Source organism: Acinonyx jubatus, chromosome A2, assembly GCF_027475565.1.
Source record: "Acinonyx jubatus isolate Ajub_Pintada_27869175 chromosome A2, VMU_Ajub_asm_v1.0, whole genome shotgun sequence".
Lineage (NCBI taxonomy): Eukaryota > Metazoa > Chordata > Mammalia > Carnivora > Felidae > Acinonyx > Acinonyx jubatus.
The window spans coordinates 20,407,893-20,426,869 of NC_069383.1; the positions used below are offsets into that span (position 1 = coordinate 20,407,893).

The 18,977-nt window shown below is 39.6% G+C and overlaps 1 protein-coding gene across 3 annotated transcripts in view; it reads left to right on the plus strand.

The window, feature by feature from the left end:
* CHCHD3 (coiled-coil-helix-coiled-coil-helix domain containing 3) overlaps nt 1-18,977 on the plus strand; it is a 278,785-nt gene that overhangs the window by 232,766 nt on the left and 27,042 nt on the right. Inside the window, exon 8 of one of the 3 annotated variants that reach the window (XM_053218066.1) lies at nt 9,046-9,146. The exons of the other annotated variants lie outside the window; for them this stretch is intronic. Within the exon in view, the coding sequence (XP_053074041.1) occupies nt 9,046-9,131 (86 nt within the window). The 3' untranslated portion in view covers nt 9,132-9,146. Of the gene's footprint in view, nt 1-9,045; nt 9,147-18,977 lie in introns of those variants that run through there. 3 annotated transcript variants of the gene reach the window in all.

Here is an 18,977-nt window from a genome sequence, read left to right on the forward strand (position 1 = left end):
TGGCAATCATGGTTGGTTTGGGTTGCTCTGGGCATCTTCTTTACTTTAATGGAACCTGTTTGTGCGTTAAATGTAAATGATCCTAACCAGTCTCGCTGTAGCCCTTAGGTTTATGGCCATAAGCTCCTGAATCCATGATTTGTTCCACGCGAGATAACAAATGGTTTCTGTTTTCCCCTACAAGAACATTAGCATTGAGCTTTCTTCCTTAATCAATACAATCCATTTAGAATCTAGCATACCCTACATGGTTATATGAAATATTAATTGCACACTCAGATAAATGAAGATTCTGCCAAAATGATAGCTTGTTTCTTTCCTTGTATTGTAATATTTAAATGAGAACATTTTGAGTTCTAGAGTGCATCGTATTTTGGAATGTGTTCCTTGATCCTTGCTTTTTTGGGTAATTAGACAACCATACAGCTTACAGCTCCCAAAAGATATTTCTAACTGGGACTTGGAAGTTTGTTCCTCTTGTTGATTCTGACTAGAGGTCCTTTATGTTTTAAAGGGTCTAGTAGAAAATAATTTTTGATTTTCCTTTGATGTTTTCAAAGTAAGAAAAAGTTATTTTGCTTTTTGAGTGCCACTGAGCTCCAGGTAGAAAGGAGAGAAGCTTGTAGGAGGGCCAATTAGAGTTAATTATTGTCTTACTGACCTGCCATGTTTTAAAATGTCCGGGAAAGTTCTAGGATGTAGGTTTTCAATTCTCTCCTTTTGTCAAGGTTGCAGAGTTAACCATCTTATGTCTTGAGCATGGTTAAAAATTACATCAAAGCCGTTATCTACACATAAAAATGATAGCTCTCGGGACAATCTTTGAGAAGTTGTGTAGGTTCAGCCATATTGTGAGATCCAGTTATGTTTTATCATCTCATAGTTTGGGAAGTCTGTTCCAAATACTGTCAGGCCTCCCTGCCTTCAACCAGATAATTATAGATGTCTGTGGTTGCCCTTTCACCATGCCTGGGGTTCAAACCCTGGTAGTAAAATCGAAACCAGAACTTCTAGGATAATTCTACTTAGGCATACATTTCTATAGGTCTTTTGAAATGATAATTTATAGTGAGATGTCTCATGGTTTCAGTCCATCAAGGATTCTCATTGTTGCCTCTTTTGACTTTTCTTAAGACATAAGCATACAAAATACAAAAGTTGATAATTTGGACCTTATCATGATTTAAAAGTTCTGTTCATCTTAAGACACCATTAAGAAAAAAAAAATTTTAATAGGCAAAAGATTTGAACAGACACTTCAAAGGAAGGTATAAGGATGGCCATTAGCACGTGAAAGGTGCTAATAACATCGTTAGTTATCGGACCGTGTGAGTTATAACATTGGAATGCTGCAAACCAAAAGGACTGATAATATTGTTTGTAAGGATATGGAGAAACCAAAACTTTTATCCTTTGCTGGTAGAGGTATAAAATGGCAGCCACTTTTGAAAAAGTTTGGCAGTTTCTTATAAATTTAAATATACACTTGCTCTATGACCCTGCAATTCCAGTCCTAGGTATTTACCCAAGAGGAAAGAAAATATACATCCACGAAAAGATTTGTGGACATATGTTTGTATCAGGCTTATTCATAGTAGTCAAAAACTAGTAACAACCGAAATGGTCCTCTGTGAGAGAATGGATAAACAAATTGTGGTATATTCATACAGTAGAATAGTATACTATCAGCAGTTAAAAAAAAAAAAAAAAAACCACACAAAAACAGAAACGCAAACTGTTGATACATGGATAACATGGGTGAATCTGAGAAACATGTTAGGCAAAACAGAAGCCAGGAGCCGGGAACAATGATGTGTCCTTCCATGTGTGTGATTCCATATATATGAAATTCAAAAATAGGAAAAATTAGTCTATATTGACCGAAATCACACTGGTTGATGGGGGTAGAGGGTATTTGCTTGGAAAGGGACACAAACTTTCCAAACCGCCGGGAGTATTCTTTTCTGGGTAATGGTTATACAGATACATATGATTTTTACTACAATATGAACACTTAAGATCAGTGCAGTTTTTTTTGTAATGGTAATTATACTTAAAGCACCCTAAAGTCATTGTTAATTAATTTTAATGAGGGGAAAAAATTGCCCCAAATATTAGGAGTGCCCAACTTCTAACTGTAATTTGCCCTAGGTAAAATAAGTTTCTTGAATTGAGTCAGCCTTAAGAAACTTATGATTTCTAATTGTGTCCATAATCATATTGTTTTCATTAGAATTAGAGTCCCTTATCTCAGGACCGTTCATTCAGTATGTTTCAATGCTGTAGAAATAGGAGTAAACCGTGCTTTGCTTTATTTATTTATTTTCTTAACAATTAGTCTTCTCCCCATTATTAAATTACATTTGCCTATTATACTTTCTGCCTCATTAGCTAAGAGTCTTGTTTGTAGATAGACCTGGTTACATTTTGAAAGTTATTTTTGATAAAGGGATTTTGAAGGCGCTATTTATAAATGAAACATTTATACAGTAACACTGGTACTTGGTAATATAATAACCCGAGGCAGCAAGTTGTTCATACTATGTATTGCATCCTGGCAAAATGCTTCAGAGCTTGTAAAAGCCTGCATCTTGGCCCTTTTCTACATGTTGAAACGGAAGCACACATGTTCCCATGTTCAAGTGTCGCCAAGCATCCCCAACTTGCTCACATGGCTGCCTTAAGCTGTTTTATGTGCTTTCTCATTCAGTGGCCAACAGTTAAATTGCCGTGTTCCTTTTGTGAGCTTATACGTCTAAATGCTGGTAATCAACTGCGTCCCTTGAAAATTGATAGATGCGCTCATTAAGGGGCGTTTTTGCTCTTGGCTCCTCTCAAAAGTCACCTCAGCTACTGTTTCTGGATGAAGCTGGCAAGAAATACTGTGCAAGTGATACATCTGGCTTTGTACTCCTTTGTGAGGGCTCAAACCTCCGTTTTCAGTATGTTAAACATGCTTTGTAGGGATCTTAAGTATAAAGAAGTCAGCTATTTGCCAATTACAGTATTAACACAACAAAGACTAAGGGCTGCTGTTGTGTGGTGGGATTTTATTTTTTTTAATTTGCTGCCATTTGCTCTTCGTTTTGTTCTCTTATGCTTCTGGGATTACACACATACCTGTTTGTGAGACATCCACATCCCTGGAGACTGAAGTCCACCAGCCTGCCACTGGTAGAGAACTCAACAAAGCTGCCTGTGTGAGAGGCACATTCAGCGTGGTTTATGATTGGGATTTTGAAGGTAGCATACACCTGTTTCTGCCTTCAGGATGAAAAATGAATTGCCAATTACTGTAGACATGTTCAGACATGACACTTCATATGGCAGAAGCTTGCTCAGCCTGCTTTATGCTGGGCCCCCAACTATGAACCATCAGTTCTGAAAAAGGGGTGTGTTGGCAAGGAGCAGAAGAGAGAAGGGCCTCGATCCTTGATCCTTTCCTATTTTGTGTGCTCGTGCAAGCTGTGGGAAGGAGGTCAATGCCTCTCACCTTTGTTTCCCCAGCAGAGCTCTTGAGCAAGATGAAGCGCTCAAAGCCCGGTGCCAGCGCATCATCACAGTCTCATTACTTTGCAAGCTGCACGCCCAGATGCTGCTGTTTTCTGCACCAGGCTTCACTGCTACACATTCATAACACCTCCATCACAGCTCATTTGGTGCTACTCACAATTAACTGGCTCTTTTCACGATAGTGTTTCTCTGATACAAAAGATGCTGATGTAAAGAAGAAAATGACATCGTCGGGTGTAGAATCCATCTTTCAGACATGCTTCGTTAGTTGAGGGGAAGCAGGAATCAAGTGTTTTGTCACTACTTAAATAATATGTGGTTTTGGTTTGGTTAGTTGAGTGTTGGTGTGGGCGTATTTTTGAGGTCTTTGAAGTTGAGATAGTGGATTTCGCTGGCAGACCAATTTCATTGATGCCCCTGTCCTGGAGGTCCTTTCAATTGGTGGATTCTGCCATCCTCATTTATTGGGATTCTTTCCCCAGTGAAGAGCTCAGTGATGTCTGTTTATTTTGAAAGATTATTAATATGACATTTTTGCTTTAGAGAATTTAAATCATCATTAAAGTCAACAGATCCATCCATCAAAGGTCTTTGATGCTCCTCCAAACGCTGTTGGCACCGGAAATGCAGAAATGTAACTTTGAGTCCCTGTCCTCAGGGGTCTTGCACTTGTTGAGATCATTAGTTCTGCTACAGAGATGTCAAAACCTCACACAGAAACTATAACATTTGTTCAAGAAAAACTGTTGAGTATCATATTTCATACATTCCTGCTGGTTTTTATAAATGGGACATATAGATATGACGAGGTTATGATCCTTGACTTCAAAACACTTGTAGAATACATGGGGGAGGCAGATTAATACACAAGTGACTAAAGTGGGGTAAATGCTGATAGAAAGGTACAGGCAAAATGCTATAGGAGTAAGGAAGGGAATCTGGGTTGCAGGAGGAGGTGACTGGTGTAGGCTGGGTCTTTCCACTTTGAGATATTCAAAAGGTAGGAAGAGGGGGAATAGCTTTCCACGAAGAGGGAATCGGATGCTGGAAATGGTTGTGATGAATGTGGAGGGAGATGTGATGGAATATGAAGCTATAAAGGAAATTAGAGTCAGACTTCACACACCATGTTGTGAAAAGCAGAGGGAGTAAGATGTGAGGATTCAGCCAAGAATCCTACCTACTTGAAAATATTTTTTAAAGTGTAGTTATTTATTTTGAGAAGGAGATTGAAAGAGCATGAGCAGGGGTTGCAGGGGGTGGGCAGAGAGAGAGATAGAGAGATAGAGAGAGAGAGAGAGAGAGAGAGAGAGAATCCCAAGCAGGCTCCATGCTGTCAGAGAGCCTGATTCGGCACTTGATCCCATGAACCGTAAGATCGTGACCTCAGCCGAAATCAAGAGTCCAGACACTCAACCAACTGAGCTACCCAGGTGCCCCCAAAATACATATATATTTTATATCTCCTATACCTCATGCCCATAATTCTCACCATGGGATTATGCCTTCTGAGTTGGTCATTATTCTTAGACATCTTCTATCAAATATACAAGGGTAATGTTTGGTGCGTGCGTGTGTGTGTGTGTGTGTGTGTGTGTGTGTGTGTGTGCGCTTCTTATAATCACAAGTTATTATATACTATTAGTTACTGTTATTTTAACATTATTAATACCCATTCAAAAATAAGCACATATTAATTCATTAACTGTCTCTTTGCAAAGTTCAGGGCTTTAAGACACTGGCCACAGGAAAGAGCAGTTTTGATTGAAAAGAAACAAAGGGAAGAGAGAGTTCAAGAAACGTTTGGTTCATGGGGCGCCTGGGTGGCGCAGTCGGTTAAGCGTCCTACTTCAGCCAGGTCACGATCTCGCGGTCTGTGAGTTCGAGCCCCGCGTCAGGCTCTGGGCTGATGGCTCAGAGCCTGGAGCCGGTTTCCGATTCTGTGTCTCCCTCTCTCTCTCTGCCCCTCCCCCGTTCATGCTCTGTCTCTCTCTGTCCCAAAAATAAATAAACGTTGAAAAAAAAATTTTTTTAAAAAAGAAACGTTTGGTTCATAGGATGCTGTATGGGGAAATCCTAGGGCATTTTAGCAGAGAAAGAACCTTTTCAGATAAAGGAACACCAAAAGCCAGTGTGCCAGTTCCTTATTTAGCACTGTCCCTGCAGACCAAGTTATGGGATCATCTTTTAACTGAAATGGTATAATGGTGAACTTTTAAAAATATTCCTAGGCGTGATCTCTTTGAATGGTATACTAAGAATTCACATGATACCAGATTCTGCATGTTGCAAAGAGTGTGTTAAAGGCAAATTTTATGTGGTTTATTCAGATACGGTCTGTCTGGGTATGTGGTTTTTGATTGATGTCTAACGGTGATTGCATGGACCCAAGACATGTAAAATTAGCTCCTATGTTGCCATAAGATCCTAGTATTATTATTAAATAAATAAGAACTCTTTTTCCTTCCCATTGCATTTTGTAATCAACCTTTGCCTCTTGATATCCATCCTAGAGGCTTAGTGTGAAAAGAATATGAAATTAATAAATGCTATTGGATTTTTAAAAATTATCAAGGTAGTACTTTCTTTTTATAACAAGGCAAATGTAATGTTTTTCTTCATTTTTCTTCCAGGTTAACCCCTTAAAAGCAAATCATGTGACATTGTAGTTTGATAGGAATCCTTCCACATTTATGTCCACCCATAGAAACAATAAATATAGATGTTCGTTTTATTTTTCACACACACACACACACACACACACACACACACACACACAACCACATGAGATTGTGCCATATGTATTTTCTTTGACTTTAATTTATTATGGATATATCCTCCTTGGTCAACACCTGTAATTCCAACTCATTCTTTTAATATTATTCTATGCCATTGACCCATCAGAATTCATGGAGCCCATCCCCTACAGACAGGCACTCAGTTTTGTTTCAGATTATTTATTGTTTTTTTTTTTTTTTGAGTGGTGTAAACACCAAAACAAAACTACCGCAGTGAAACGAATTTGTACATAAATCTTTTGGAATTGGTACTTTTGTTCCTATAACATGGGTGCAGTTTGAACCCTGACAGTCCTTACTATGTGGCATTGGGCTGCTCTTTGCTGATGTAGGAAATGTATATCCTGTAATAACCCGTGGGGTTTGTAATAAGGGGTAATGAATAACGTAGGTAACATTCTGGGCATATAGTAGACACTCAGCCCTATACAGGATCAATTTCTGTACAGATCTAGTGGGGTTAGAGTTGGCAGAGCCTAGGTTACTTAACTTTAGAGGTTTTATTACAATGTGAATCTAAATCTGGCCTCCCAAGTGTGTGTGTCTCTCTCTCCTTTAAGAAAAGCAAAACCCATTTTGTGAAAATTTTCAGCTTTTTTGACTTGTGTAATTTAAAAATATTACATTTTGGCACAACCTTTAGAGTTTTTGCTGCTGGTTTATAATTCCCTAGAGGTGAATTGAAAAGATTAGTGGTAGAACTTTTTCCATTAACTCTGGGAAAAACTACAGAGCAAAAAATTGTCCTTTGGCAGAAATGTCAATCCATACCTCTTTTGGAGCATTTGGAGACTGAAGCACTGAGAAGCTGATTTAATAGGAGAATTGAAAACCAAAATGTATTCACATCTTCACCTTTCCGAACTGATGACAAGACAAATGAAAAATACACTCTCGGAACTTGGTGATGCAAAGAAAATAGGATCATTGCTCCAGAGAGTGCATTAAGGCCAGATCTTTAAAAGATCCCAGTGCTAGGCTTTTGGCCATGTTCTTCAAAAAGCTGATCTGTTCTTATTAATGATACATCTATTTGTACCTCATGCCATAAAATTCCCCTTTTGTATGATGCAGTTTCTAGAGAGTAGATTTAAGAAAAAGAGAATGTTTAATATGCTACAGATTCTGCTATAGCAACTACCAAGAAAATAGGCTCATTTTCTCTTGTTTGTGGGTCTTAGTCTCCCTGGGTTTTTTCCCCCCACTTAGGACGTCTCGTAATTGTTACATTCCATAATGTCAATATAGCTATAATGGAATAGTAAATATCCATGTCAGCAGAAATTTTACTGGGTATAATCTTTATCCTTCACATTTTGCAATTGAGTTGTTTTAGCAAGTTACCTCTCCTCCTCCCCCACCTCCATGTATGTCTTCTGTATCTATGGAAGGTGATAATCACAGAGATGCTAAATAGGAATTAACTGAAGGCCATTCTTGTTTTTGGCATACCCCATGATGGCTATCAATAGTTAGCAAATTGGGATGGTCATCAATAGTTCAGGTTTCTGTTGAGTGAACTCTGTGTGTTTTTAAGTTGATGTCCATCATATAATTCAGTGTATGGTTTCTTTGGAGATAATCCCTGGACATATAAAATTGCAATTGAGAATGTACCATGCCTCTAAAAACATGTTTAAAGACACATGTTTTCTGTCACATCATTAGCTAACAGCAACACTGCTCAAAATAATAATTGTATTTTAACATCCCAGGTTGTACACATAATTTAGTTAGGAACGCACATGGGAGGTTGTGCTTGGATAAATGCAGCTATTGTTTATGGTATAGTTTTCATCTAATAACTTGTTTTGCCTTTAGAATATTAATATTACCTTGAGATCGTGGGCAGTTATAGGTTGGTAGTCTATAATGCATTAACGAAATTCTTCCTGAAGTTTCTTCTGAAGTCATTTGCTTGGCATTTGGACTATAATTTTTCCAGAAATCAAAATGATACCTGTGATTATGTTAGTCCTCAAAGACCTATTTAGCCCCTGTATGTTTGCAGTTAAGAATAAAAGACTGGAGATTAGGGGGTGTGGGAAGGAAAAGAAGCAGAAAGAAAAAAAAATTGTGTGTGTGTGTGCATGTGTGTGTTTAAATTACATTCTGGATTTTAGTGGTGCCTTGATGGCTCAGTTAGGCCCAGATCATGGCTCTGTGCTGGTAGTACAGAGCCTGCTTGGGATTCTCTCTCTCTTCTGTCTGCCCCTACCCTGCTCATGTGCTCTGTTTCTCTCTCTCCCAAATTAAATAAATAAACTTAAAAAAAATAAACTACATCCTGGATTTTAAAAGCTAAGCCAATCATGAGTATAACCTTGTTTCTGTGAAAAAATGTAGATCCACATAGTGACGTGGGAACACAGAAACCTTGGAAAGAACAGCTTTCTCCCAGGCCCTTTAGTAGCTTTCGCACTTCTGGGGACCAGTGAGTGGGATTATTTTCAAATGAAATCCTGGGTGGAATCATCAGACTTACAAATGATAAAGGGTATTTTTAAAAATATAAATGTAGTTTCTAAGCTTATTTACCATCTTTGCTTATTATCAGGAAGACAGAGACACTTGTTTTCATGAACACAACATTTGAAAATAGGGGCTAAGGGTGGTGGCCTCAGTCTCCTGTCATCCTCAGCACCCAAATTTTATTTGGTTGCACAGTGTTGTGATGGTTTTGGTTTGCAGTGATAAGTAGCGGCAACTGATAGTAGTTTTTTTTTTTTAACAGCTTGCCCTGCAATCTCCAGATACTCATCCATCAGTCTGATCCATATGATTAAAAGTGAAATAAGTTTCTGCTTTAAAGCTGAATAATTGACAGTATCTAATAAATCATTATATAGAAGTTGGGACAAACACCCAAAACGTACAATATTAAAGCACAATATAAAAATAACTTTTGACATGACCTCAACCTCATCTTTTGCCGCAGTCTGTCATGGACCTCAGAGTTCTTCCTTAAAGAGAGAACACGCCTCACACCTTCCTGCTTCTGCAGGCGTGCTCACACTGCCCCCATAGCACAGCACACCTTCACCATCTGCTCCTGGTAAACTCCATTGTCAAGACCTGTCTTAGATGTTTGTGTCTCTGAAGCCCTTCCTTGACACTTCCTCCCCCCATCCCCCCCTTCCCAAAAGAGAACACAATTAATTGCTCCCTCTGTGTTTGTACAACTCAAGCCCTTGTTGCATTGCAGTCTGTATCACGGTTGCCTGTGCCCGTCTCCCCCTTAAGGCATGAGCTGTGTCTTAGCCACCTTTATAGCCGTAGCACTCTTAACAGGTGTTCAGTTAATATTGATATTGTTATTTACTAAATTGATTTTAAAGTCTTCTAAAACTTTTTCCTGCTTTTAGCTTCTACTCACAGGATGTTTTTACTTGAGAAGGGACTTTGAATTTTCATTAAAGGAAACCCTTGTGGGGGCGCCTGGGTGGCTTGGTAGGTTAAGTGTCCGACTCTTGATTTTGGCTCAGGTCATGATCTCATGGTTCATGGGTTTGAGCCCCACGTCAGGCTCTGCACTGACAACCCGGAGCCTGCTTGGAATTCTCTTTTTCTCGCTCTCTCTCTGCCTCTCCCCTATTCATGTTCTCTCTCTCTCTCTCTCTCACAAACAAACAAACAAACAAACAAACAAACAAACTTTAAAGGAAACCCTGGTGTAAAAAGCTAAGTAAGAATTACAGACTCTTGGGAGTTTGAAGGTTCATACCAAGGTTGTATAATCTAGTTACAGTGTGTGAATCTCATTCCCAGTGGAAATGAAAGCTTCTTGAGGGCAGGAATTGTATTTTATTCTGTTTATAGATCTCCCCCAGCACCTAGCACTTATACTGTACTTAGTAAATAACATGCTGAAATAAGTTCCTTCAGCAAATTAGAGGACTGTGGCTATGTGACATCTCTCTGTCTAGCCTAATGGTTTGATTTCTCTGGTTGTTGGTGTTCTTTATTACAGGCTGTTAATATAGGGCTGATTTTTGTGGGACACTAGCTAATTGTCAGAATTCATCTCCAAGACGTGCCAGAGAGAAGATGAGCTTTCCTCTTGACAGTATCAGTAGGGTAGTTAAGATTATAGCCAAATCCAAAATACAGTGGAGTGTTATTTGTTAGTTTAAGGTTTGTCCTTAATTGGGAATTCCTTCAGTTTCGATTTCTGTACAGTGTGAATTTTTGTTAAAGAAGATATTTGAAAACTTCCTGACCTTTGCTATTTTTCAGGACTATTTTTCACCTCTGTGAATGTAGATAGATTTATATATTTTCCGTAACTAAAGCGTGCCTTATTAACATTTTCTAGTTGAACTTGGAAACATGACATCTTCAAGTCAGGTAGCTCTCTACCAAGAAAGCCAATTAAATACTTCATAAGAAGTTATCTTATGCAAGCTGACTTACCTGCATTCCCCGTGAGGTCTCTATTGTCTGCCGCACAAGTCTGTATCAAACTTGATTATAGGCATTTTATGATCAAGGCACTGATGGAACCAAGGCACAGCGGAGAAAACTCCTGTATACTTTAAGAAAAGGATAAAAGAGCCATTTCTTTTTCTGGCTCAATTAAAACCGTACTGATTGTCAAGTCCCATTGACCTAGTGGGTTGCCACTTTGCACGTATTACCATTACTGGCAGTCCCACTGTAATGTGGAACAGTCTTGCCACATCATCGACACATTTACTAAGATACGTAACAGCTAAGGTTCAGTGTTAACTTTTATTATCAGGCTGTATAAGAAACTGGCACCAAAATAGTATGGTATTGGCATAAAAACAGACAAATAGACCAATAGAATAGTATCAGTAGCCCAGAAATAAACCAAATCGTATATGGTCAGCTAATATTTGACAGGAGAGCCAAGAATATTCCGTGAAGAAAAGACTGTCTCTTTAATAAATAGTGCTGGGATAATTGGATATTCATATGTAAAAGAAAAAACTAGTATCTTACGCCACTCACAAAAATTGACCCAAAATGGATTAAAGACTTAAATGCAAGACCTGCATTCATGAAAATCCTAGAAGAAAACATGGGAGCAAATCTCTTTGACACGGGTCTTGATAATGACAGCACAAGCAACAAAATGAAAACCAAGTGGACCTCCTTCAAACTAAGCTTCTGCACAGCAAAAGAAACCATCAACAAAGTGAAAAGACAATGTATGGAATGGGAAAAACACTTGCAAACCCTATATCTGATAAGGGCTTAATATCCAAAATATATAAAGAACTCATACACTCAATAGCAAAAAAACAACCCAAATAAAAAAATTGGCAAAGGACCTGAATAGACATTATTTTCAAAGAAGATAGATGAGGCTCCACATCACCAGGGACATGCTAATTGAAAGCACAATGAAATACCATCTCATGCCTGTTTAAATGGCCATCACCAAAAAAGACAAGAGGTTACAGATGCAGGTGAGGATGTGGAGGAAAGAGACCTTGTGTACCCTTGGTGGGATGGCAAATGGTGCAGCCACTGTGGAAAGCAGTATGGAGGTTCCTTAAAAAATTAAATATAGAATAACCGTATGATCCAGCAACTCCACTTCTGGGAATACATACAAAGGAAATAAAAACACTATCTCAGAAAGATATATACATCCCCATGTTCATAGCAGCATTCTTTATGATAGCCAAGACATGGAAACAGTCTAAGTGTTCATCAATGGATGAATGGATACAGAAGTTGTAATGTGATATGTATAGTATTCAGCCATAAAAAGAAGTCCTACCATTTGTGGCAACGTGGATAGGCCCTGAAGGCATAATGCCAGTAAGTGAGAGAAGTCAGAGAAAGACAAATGCTGAAAGATCTTCTGTATATGTGAACTCTTTAAAAAACCCCAAATTTATAGAAAAAGAGATCAGACTTGTAGTTACCAGGGGTAGGGGAAGGGGAAACTAGAGGAAGGTGGTCAAAGCTACAAACTTGCGGTTAAAAGATAAATAGAATGTGATGACTACAGCTAACACTGCTTTGTAATAGCTGTTAAGAGGGTGGATCCTAAGAGTCCTCATCACAAGGAGAAAACGTTTTTCCCCCTTCTTTTCTTCTTTCCTTTTATTGTATCAATACAAGAAGATGCATGTTGGCTGAAGCTATTGAACTAATTATTGCACAACATATGTAAATCAAACCATCATGCTGTATGCCTTAACCTTCTTCAGTGATATGTCAGTTATTTCTCAATGAAACTGGGGGAATAAAAGAAACTGGTTTGGTTTTTGCTTTGATTTATGAAAAGGTTGCCACATGAAGAAGATGTCACACAAAACAGCACCATGGTGGCAGTGTTATTAGATGCAGTTGTCAGTATAGCAAATAATAACTAATTAGGGTCATTATCTTCTTGCTACATTCTGTACTTTTGATGGGGGTGGGCCCTCTTAGCAGTACAGTATCTTCCCTGCTTTCACTTGGATTAGCATGTTTCTCCAAAGGTTTCCTGTTAACAGTAGTAGCAAGCAGTGTGATGCTGGTCGTCTGAGGGGATCATTAAGTAGTCGACTTGATGGTTCAGTTATCCCACAGTGACAGCATCCAGTAATTACCTATTGGTTTTGCCTCAGGGTGCACGTGCGTGCATACTCTCCTACACAAATAGATGGAAGGACTCAAATTCCAGCTCCTGAATATTTGCAATAGCTCCAAGTAGTAGCAGGTGGCTCTTCTAGAAAATGGCACCTATAGCTTCTTGCTCAAAAGGACTTTTGTCCCCAAGGAGCATAGTCATTACTTTGCCTTGGTTTTTTAGATTCAATGCACTTTGGTATGGCGGAGTATCTTTTATGCTGTAAACTTTCCTTCCCTTTGAAATCTTTGGTCTTTCCAGTTCCAGTTGCGTCTTAATATGCAAGAAAGGCAGCTGTGTTTTCCTTTAAGCAAATATAATTGTGGGGGAAGGCGTCTCTGTTTATCCCATGGACAAATACATTATGGGTAATGCCAAATTAAAAAAAAAAAAAAAAGCTTGGGACCCCAGAAAAAATACGTAAATCTTTTCAATTCTCTATAAAGCAGATAAGTGCTGCCCTTTATATGACTGCCTCCTGCAACTTGCATTTTCTTTAGAGCCAGCAGCTGTGGGGGACTAGGGACAAACACACGCACAGGAGAAGTGGCCACCTTTCCTTCAGTTCCCACGTATAGACAGAGACGCACTGTGTCTTTTCTGGCTTCTGTCCATTTTTCAGGCAGCCACATTTCTAGTCATTGGAACCTACCTCCATTTGGGTATTCCAGATTATTTTCGAGGTCTTTATGTGCCATTTACCAAGTGAACTTTTGGCAAGGTTTTGCCATTCTCTGATCTTCTGTTGACTTCCTTATCCAGAGAGATCCTTCGTGCAAGTGTGGGAGATGATCCTCTCTTAATCTATGGAACGAAAGAATACAGGCAGAAGCAAACATGAGTTACTCTTGGGAGCGGAATGTGGCCCTGGCCCAAGCAGGCTGCATCTAATAGCTTCTTGTTGCCTGGAAGGCTTCTGTTCCTGGATGGCCTGGAGCGATCGGGCAGGCCCCTGTCGTAAAGCAGGAAGCACAGCAGCAGCTGGGGAGAATCACATTTGGCCCACAACGGCAGGCAGGAAGACTGTGCCCAGGAAGTCCTGCTCTCTGAGGTAGAGGGAGCCAAATTATGAAGGTTGGATGTGAGGTGGTGTCATTGAGGGCTTTCTGGAGAGAGAGAGACCAATTATATTAGAAGCCAAATGAACGAGTGTGTTAATGTATGGGGAAGGTATTCCTAAAATGATCGTGCAGGGTGATCTAGTGACTGTTGTGAAACTTTCTTTTAAATGCACCCTTTTAAAAAGTGTAAATGCGGATTCTGAACCTCATATCAACCTTAAAAATAAGCACAGTTAAGATCCAGCTTAAACATTAATAGGGGCCTGCCAAGCCCAGGTGATTTTTCCTGGCTTTGCTCACCTTTTAGAAGGATGTGGAATGAGTCAGAAAGGGGTATTATCTGGTCTCTTGCTTACTTTCAGATGCCTTGGATTCTGTATGGCAAAGTGTTCACTGGAAGAAAGCTGGGGCTCTTGTGAATTTCAACATCACGAACTATTCAGCCTTAACTTCACGTCCTAGGAGAGTGCAACACCAAGAGAGTCAAGCCCAGTGCTAGAGCTAGAGCACTGGGGCAAACTTCCATGTCAGGGAACACAACTAAAGTTGGTTTCAGGCACCAGCCCCAGCTGATTGTAGTGAACTCCCTACAGCATTTTGTTGAGAAGGACTCTGAGGCTGCAACAAGGCTCAGCCTGGAGTGCTGTGATTGATTAGTGATGTCTGTCTTTGGCATAAGCATTGAGAGAGTTTTTCCTCCCCCCCCCACCTTTAGAAGCATATATGTAAATCTGTTTGCTGCCTGATTGACAGCGCCTAAACTAGAAATAGGAAAAATGAGGGGAGGGAAAGGGGGAGGAAGGAAAAAAGACTGCAGTTTTAATATCTTTTCTCAAAAAAAAAAATTGTTTCCCCCTTTGTTCTTTTTTCACCTTTTCTCCTACCAGCAGGTTTAGTGAAATGAAATACCACACGACAGGACTCTCTTTTGCTGTCTCTTGTCCTGATGTGGCTTCTAGTAGGAGAGCCCATTTCTTTTGCCCCACTTCAGCTACCTGAGCACCAGCGGAGCTGTGACAAGCATTTGCAGGGACCTAAGAAATAAGCAGGGTAGAAACAACTGTTGGTAAAATGTCCGTCACGTGGAGTCGTATCAGCCGTTTTCTTCATAATGAATAAGATAATATGTTAACACTCCACTTTGATTAGCATTTGTAATGCATGCGAAGATATTAGCCTTCAGTGCATTTCTGAAAATAGTGTCTCATGGGCAAAACCCTTAATTTTCAAGTAGGGAAATAAGACTTCAATCAAGTGACCTCTTTCCTAAATATTGGAAGTAGTGAAGCTTTATCTGTTAAATGATTCTACCCCTCAGTCTAAATATTGACACTTATTGCCAGTACTGGAGATCTCAAACTGGTAAAAATCTATGGTATTTGGTAGAAATTAATATTATACTTGATTTATCATCGTGTCAATAAAAGACCTCAGTGCTTTATTTCACTGTGACTGTGAATAACTTACCTAATTGTTTTATCCAGTTTGGATAGCCAAACCAGCCATTCAGACCTGAAACTGAAGTTATAATCCAGAGCAGTACTTAAGATTTTCCTCTTTCAGGACTCTTCAGTCCTAACTCCAGCTGGAGTTGCTGGCCACAGTCAGACGGCTTTTGACAGTTTACATTGACCAATTAGGCAGATATGTCCAAAATTTCTATTTCATGGCATGCTGTATCACCATAGCCATTATATTCTTACCATGATATGAAATGATATATATAGCACATCAGTTTTATAAGCCTTTAACATCATAAGTTAGTCGTGTACAATTAATTTCTGAGCATTAATCAATCCACAGTTGTCTGTTGTGTTTTTTGTTTTTTGTCTTTTTTTAACGTCTAGGGATCCAGGTGTCTCATTTATCCTTCACAAGGGCTACACATTCCGGCACGGGGAAGACCATTTCTGATTTCTGATCTGGGCTTTCTTTCCATCCAGTATTATAGAAAAGAGAACTTATCTGTCCATCCTTTCCCCCATCCCTGCTTATTGGACTGTGCTGTCACTGCCTGTCAATTTCAAAGCGTTTGAAAATGAAATCATCGTTAGTACCCTCCTATTTCTCCCTGTTCCCGAGTGCCCTTTGGTAGTTAAAGTTTTTGAGGGTGGGGTGGAGGAACAGATCTCACAGCATGAATAAACTGAAAAGTTATCCAACATTTTTAATTAACACTGGCACTTCTCAGCTTCCCGCTGAGGACTGCCAGCTTGACTTTACAAAATGACACTAAAGATACGGAAACTCACTGAAAGAGGCTGAAAACCAGTTTCTGGCCTCTTTGAATACTGGTTTCATGGTAATAGAACTGTAGCTGTGTGGCGTTGATTATTCTTGAAATGCCCCACTTGTTTTAGACACGCTTTTGCTACTATTAAAGCAAATTAAAACGGTGTGCCATCGATTCTGTTGAGTTCCCCCTCACTGCCTAGTCACAAGTAGCAGCCCCACCACCAGCAGTGGGCAAATCTGTGCCAAGTGTAATTACTTCAAATACAATTCCATTTATTCAAAGGGAGGGCTGTTGCTCCCTGTGAGAACTTAGTTGAGAAAAGAAAAGATATATAGGTTTATGTTAATTATATACCCCATGCCGGAGGTTTGATTTTAACACAAGTGCAGCTTTTTAATCCCTTTATCAAAAGACGTGCAGGAACCTTATTTTACCACCACCTGAACACTTTGTGCTCACCTTCAAGTTGTGTGAACAGTTAGCAGCTCTCCCATGGATTATATTCTAAAACTTGTTTTTAAGTTAGTCTTTTGAAAGTGGAAACTTGTTTTCCTTTGGAAATAAGGTGGCAACTAAGAGGTTCCCAGAATAACTTACTGATGTTTAAATGATTATACTTAATCATTTCGAAGTCAAATGATAATTTGACATTCATATTATTATGAAGTATCATAACGATACTTCATATTTACTAAAAGTGTACTATGTGCCAGGCTTTGCACTGAGTGCTTAAACATTATCTTACTCATCTCTCCAGTAATCTTAAATAGGGGAAACAATGAAAAAGTCACATCTTAGAGAGATTAAGCACTTTACCCAAGCTTCATAGCAAGTAGAAGGTGGTGCCCGGATATGGACGTAATGTGTCTTAGATACCAGATCCTGTATTAACCATCACCACAAACAGCTAAAATCTAAGCAGTAACTGTAATATGGAACCTAACTTTGGGTATACTGCTTTATTGGAAAGCTCATTCTTAATTCCAGTTTGGATGTTGGGAACATTGGTCTCCCCGGCACAGTTTGGCCACTCTTCCTCACATGTCCACCTTATCCCCCCCCACACACATGGGCTAACACGGTGGCAGTGAGGAGCAGGGAGGGTGCCCAGTGGCTACATGGTGGTTGGCAGTGCTGTGCTAGGCACGGGGACCACGGTGGTAGACTAAACCGATGTGATCCCTGCTCTCTTGCAGCTTGTAGTCTAATGGGAGGAATGACTGGTCACTCAGATAACTGGATGACTGCCAAGCACTGAGAGAGCACATTGTGTGGGGATGGACTGTGAGAGATCAGGCTCAGACCTGAAAGCTAAAGTAGCAGGCTTTAGGGGGAACACAAAGGAAGGGCATTTAGGCAGCAAGACCAGCCTGTATTAAGACCCTGAGCAAGGAGCTTGGCTCACTGGGGTCCTGAAAGCATGTAGGAAAGCATAGTGGACAGAGTTGAGGCTGGAGATGGAGGCACCTACAAGGTCATAAGTAGCATTTTAAAGTTTATCCCAAGAGCTGGAAGATGTATTTGAAGGATTTGAGTTGTAACCTGGAAGTCAAGAGTTTAAAAGGGGCACTCCGGTTGTGTTGTTGATAATGAACGGCAGTAGAGATTGGGGGGAGGGGGGCGCAGAATGGAAACCAAGTGACTACTTAAGAGATTTTTGAGATTCATTATTCTTGAACTAGAATAATGACAGTGAAAATGGACAGAAAAGTAGGTCGATTCTAGATCCTATTTTAGAAGTTGAATTGACAAGACCTGGGGACAGATTGTATATCGGGAGACTCCTCCCTGAATTTGGACGGTCCATTTGCTGAGATGGGGAAGAAAGAACAAACTGGGTGTAGAGCAGGGAATTAAAAGTTCAACTTTAATCATGCAACGCTTGCAAAACCTTCAGTGTAGATAGAAGTAGGCAGTTGCCTGTAAGTAGGGAGGGCTAGAGATACAAATTTGATTGCTGTCAGCACACAAGTGGCATTAAAGCCATGAGAATGGTTGAGATAATGGTGGAGAGAGTATAAAGAGAGAAGAGCAGAGAGAAACATCCAAAATATGATCCTGAGGAACTCGTATATTTTAGAGATTAGTTAGAAGAAAATGGCCAGTGAGCTAGGAGGAAAAGCAGGAAAGCACAGTGTTTCTAGAAGCCAAGAAACTCCTTTCAAGAAAAGGGAGTAATTTATATGAACAAGTCTGAGCGAGTGTTCTTATATGATGTGTACAAAGAATTCTTGGGTTTGGCCATTTTGGTGTGAATCAGAGAGAATGAACGGAAGGTAGGGCAGTGGAGGTGGTTGTTGTAAGCATAGTATTTCCCAGAACTATGCTTTCAACAATAGGATAGTCATTAGCCACATGTAACTGTTTAGATTTAAGTTTATTAAAATTAAGTAAAATTTAATGCATTACCTGTGCATTAGTCACATTTCAGGTACACATGAGCACCATGTAGCTGTGACCACTGTGTTGGACCGTATAGGTATAAGACATTTCCATCATCACAAAAAGTTCTGTTGGATAGCACTGTTGTAGAGACTGTTGGATTTCTAGTGACAATGATAATAGTCAAGAAAGAGATTGAAGATAGGAGATGGAAGAAATCCCACTAGAAAAGAGGGTAGGGGAAAGGTAAGAACTGGATCCATGTGTAGGAATTGCCTTTGTTTTTCTAGAAGAAGGATCTCTTCCTCCAAAGTAACACCTGAAAAGGTACAGATCCAACTTTTACCCTGGGAAGATAAAGGAGTTCTCCCTTGGTTTCAGTTTTTCACAGCAAA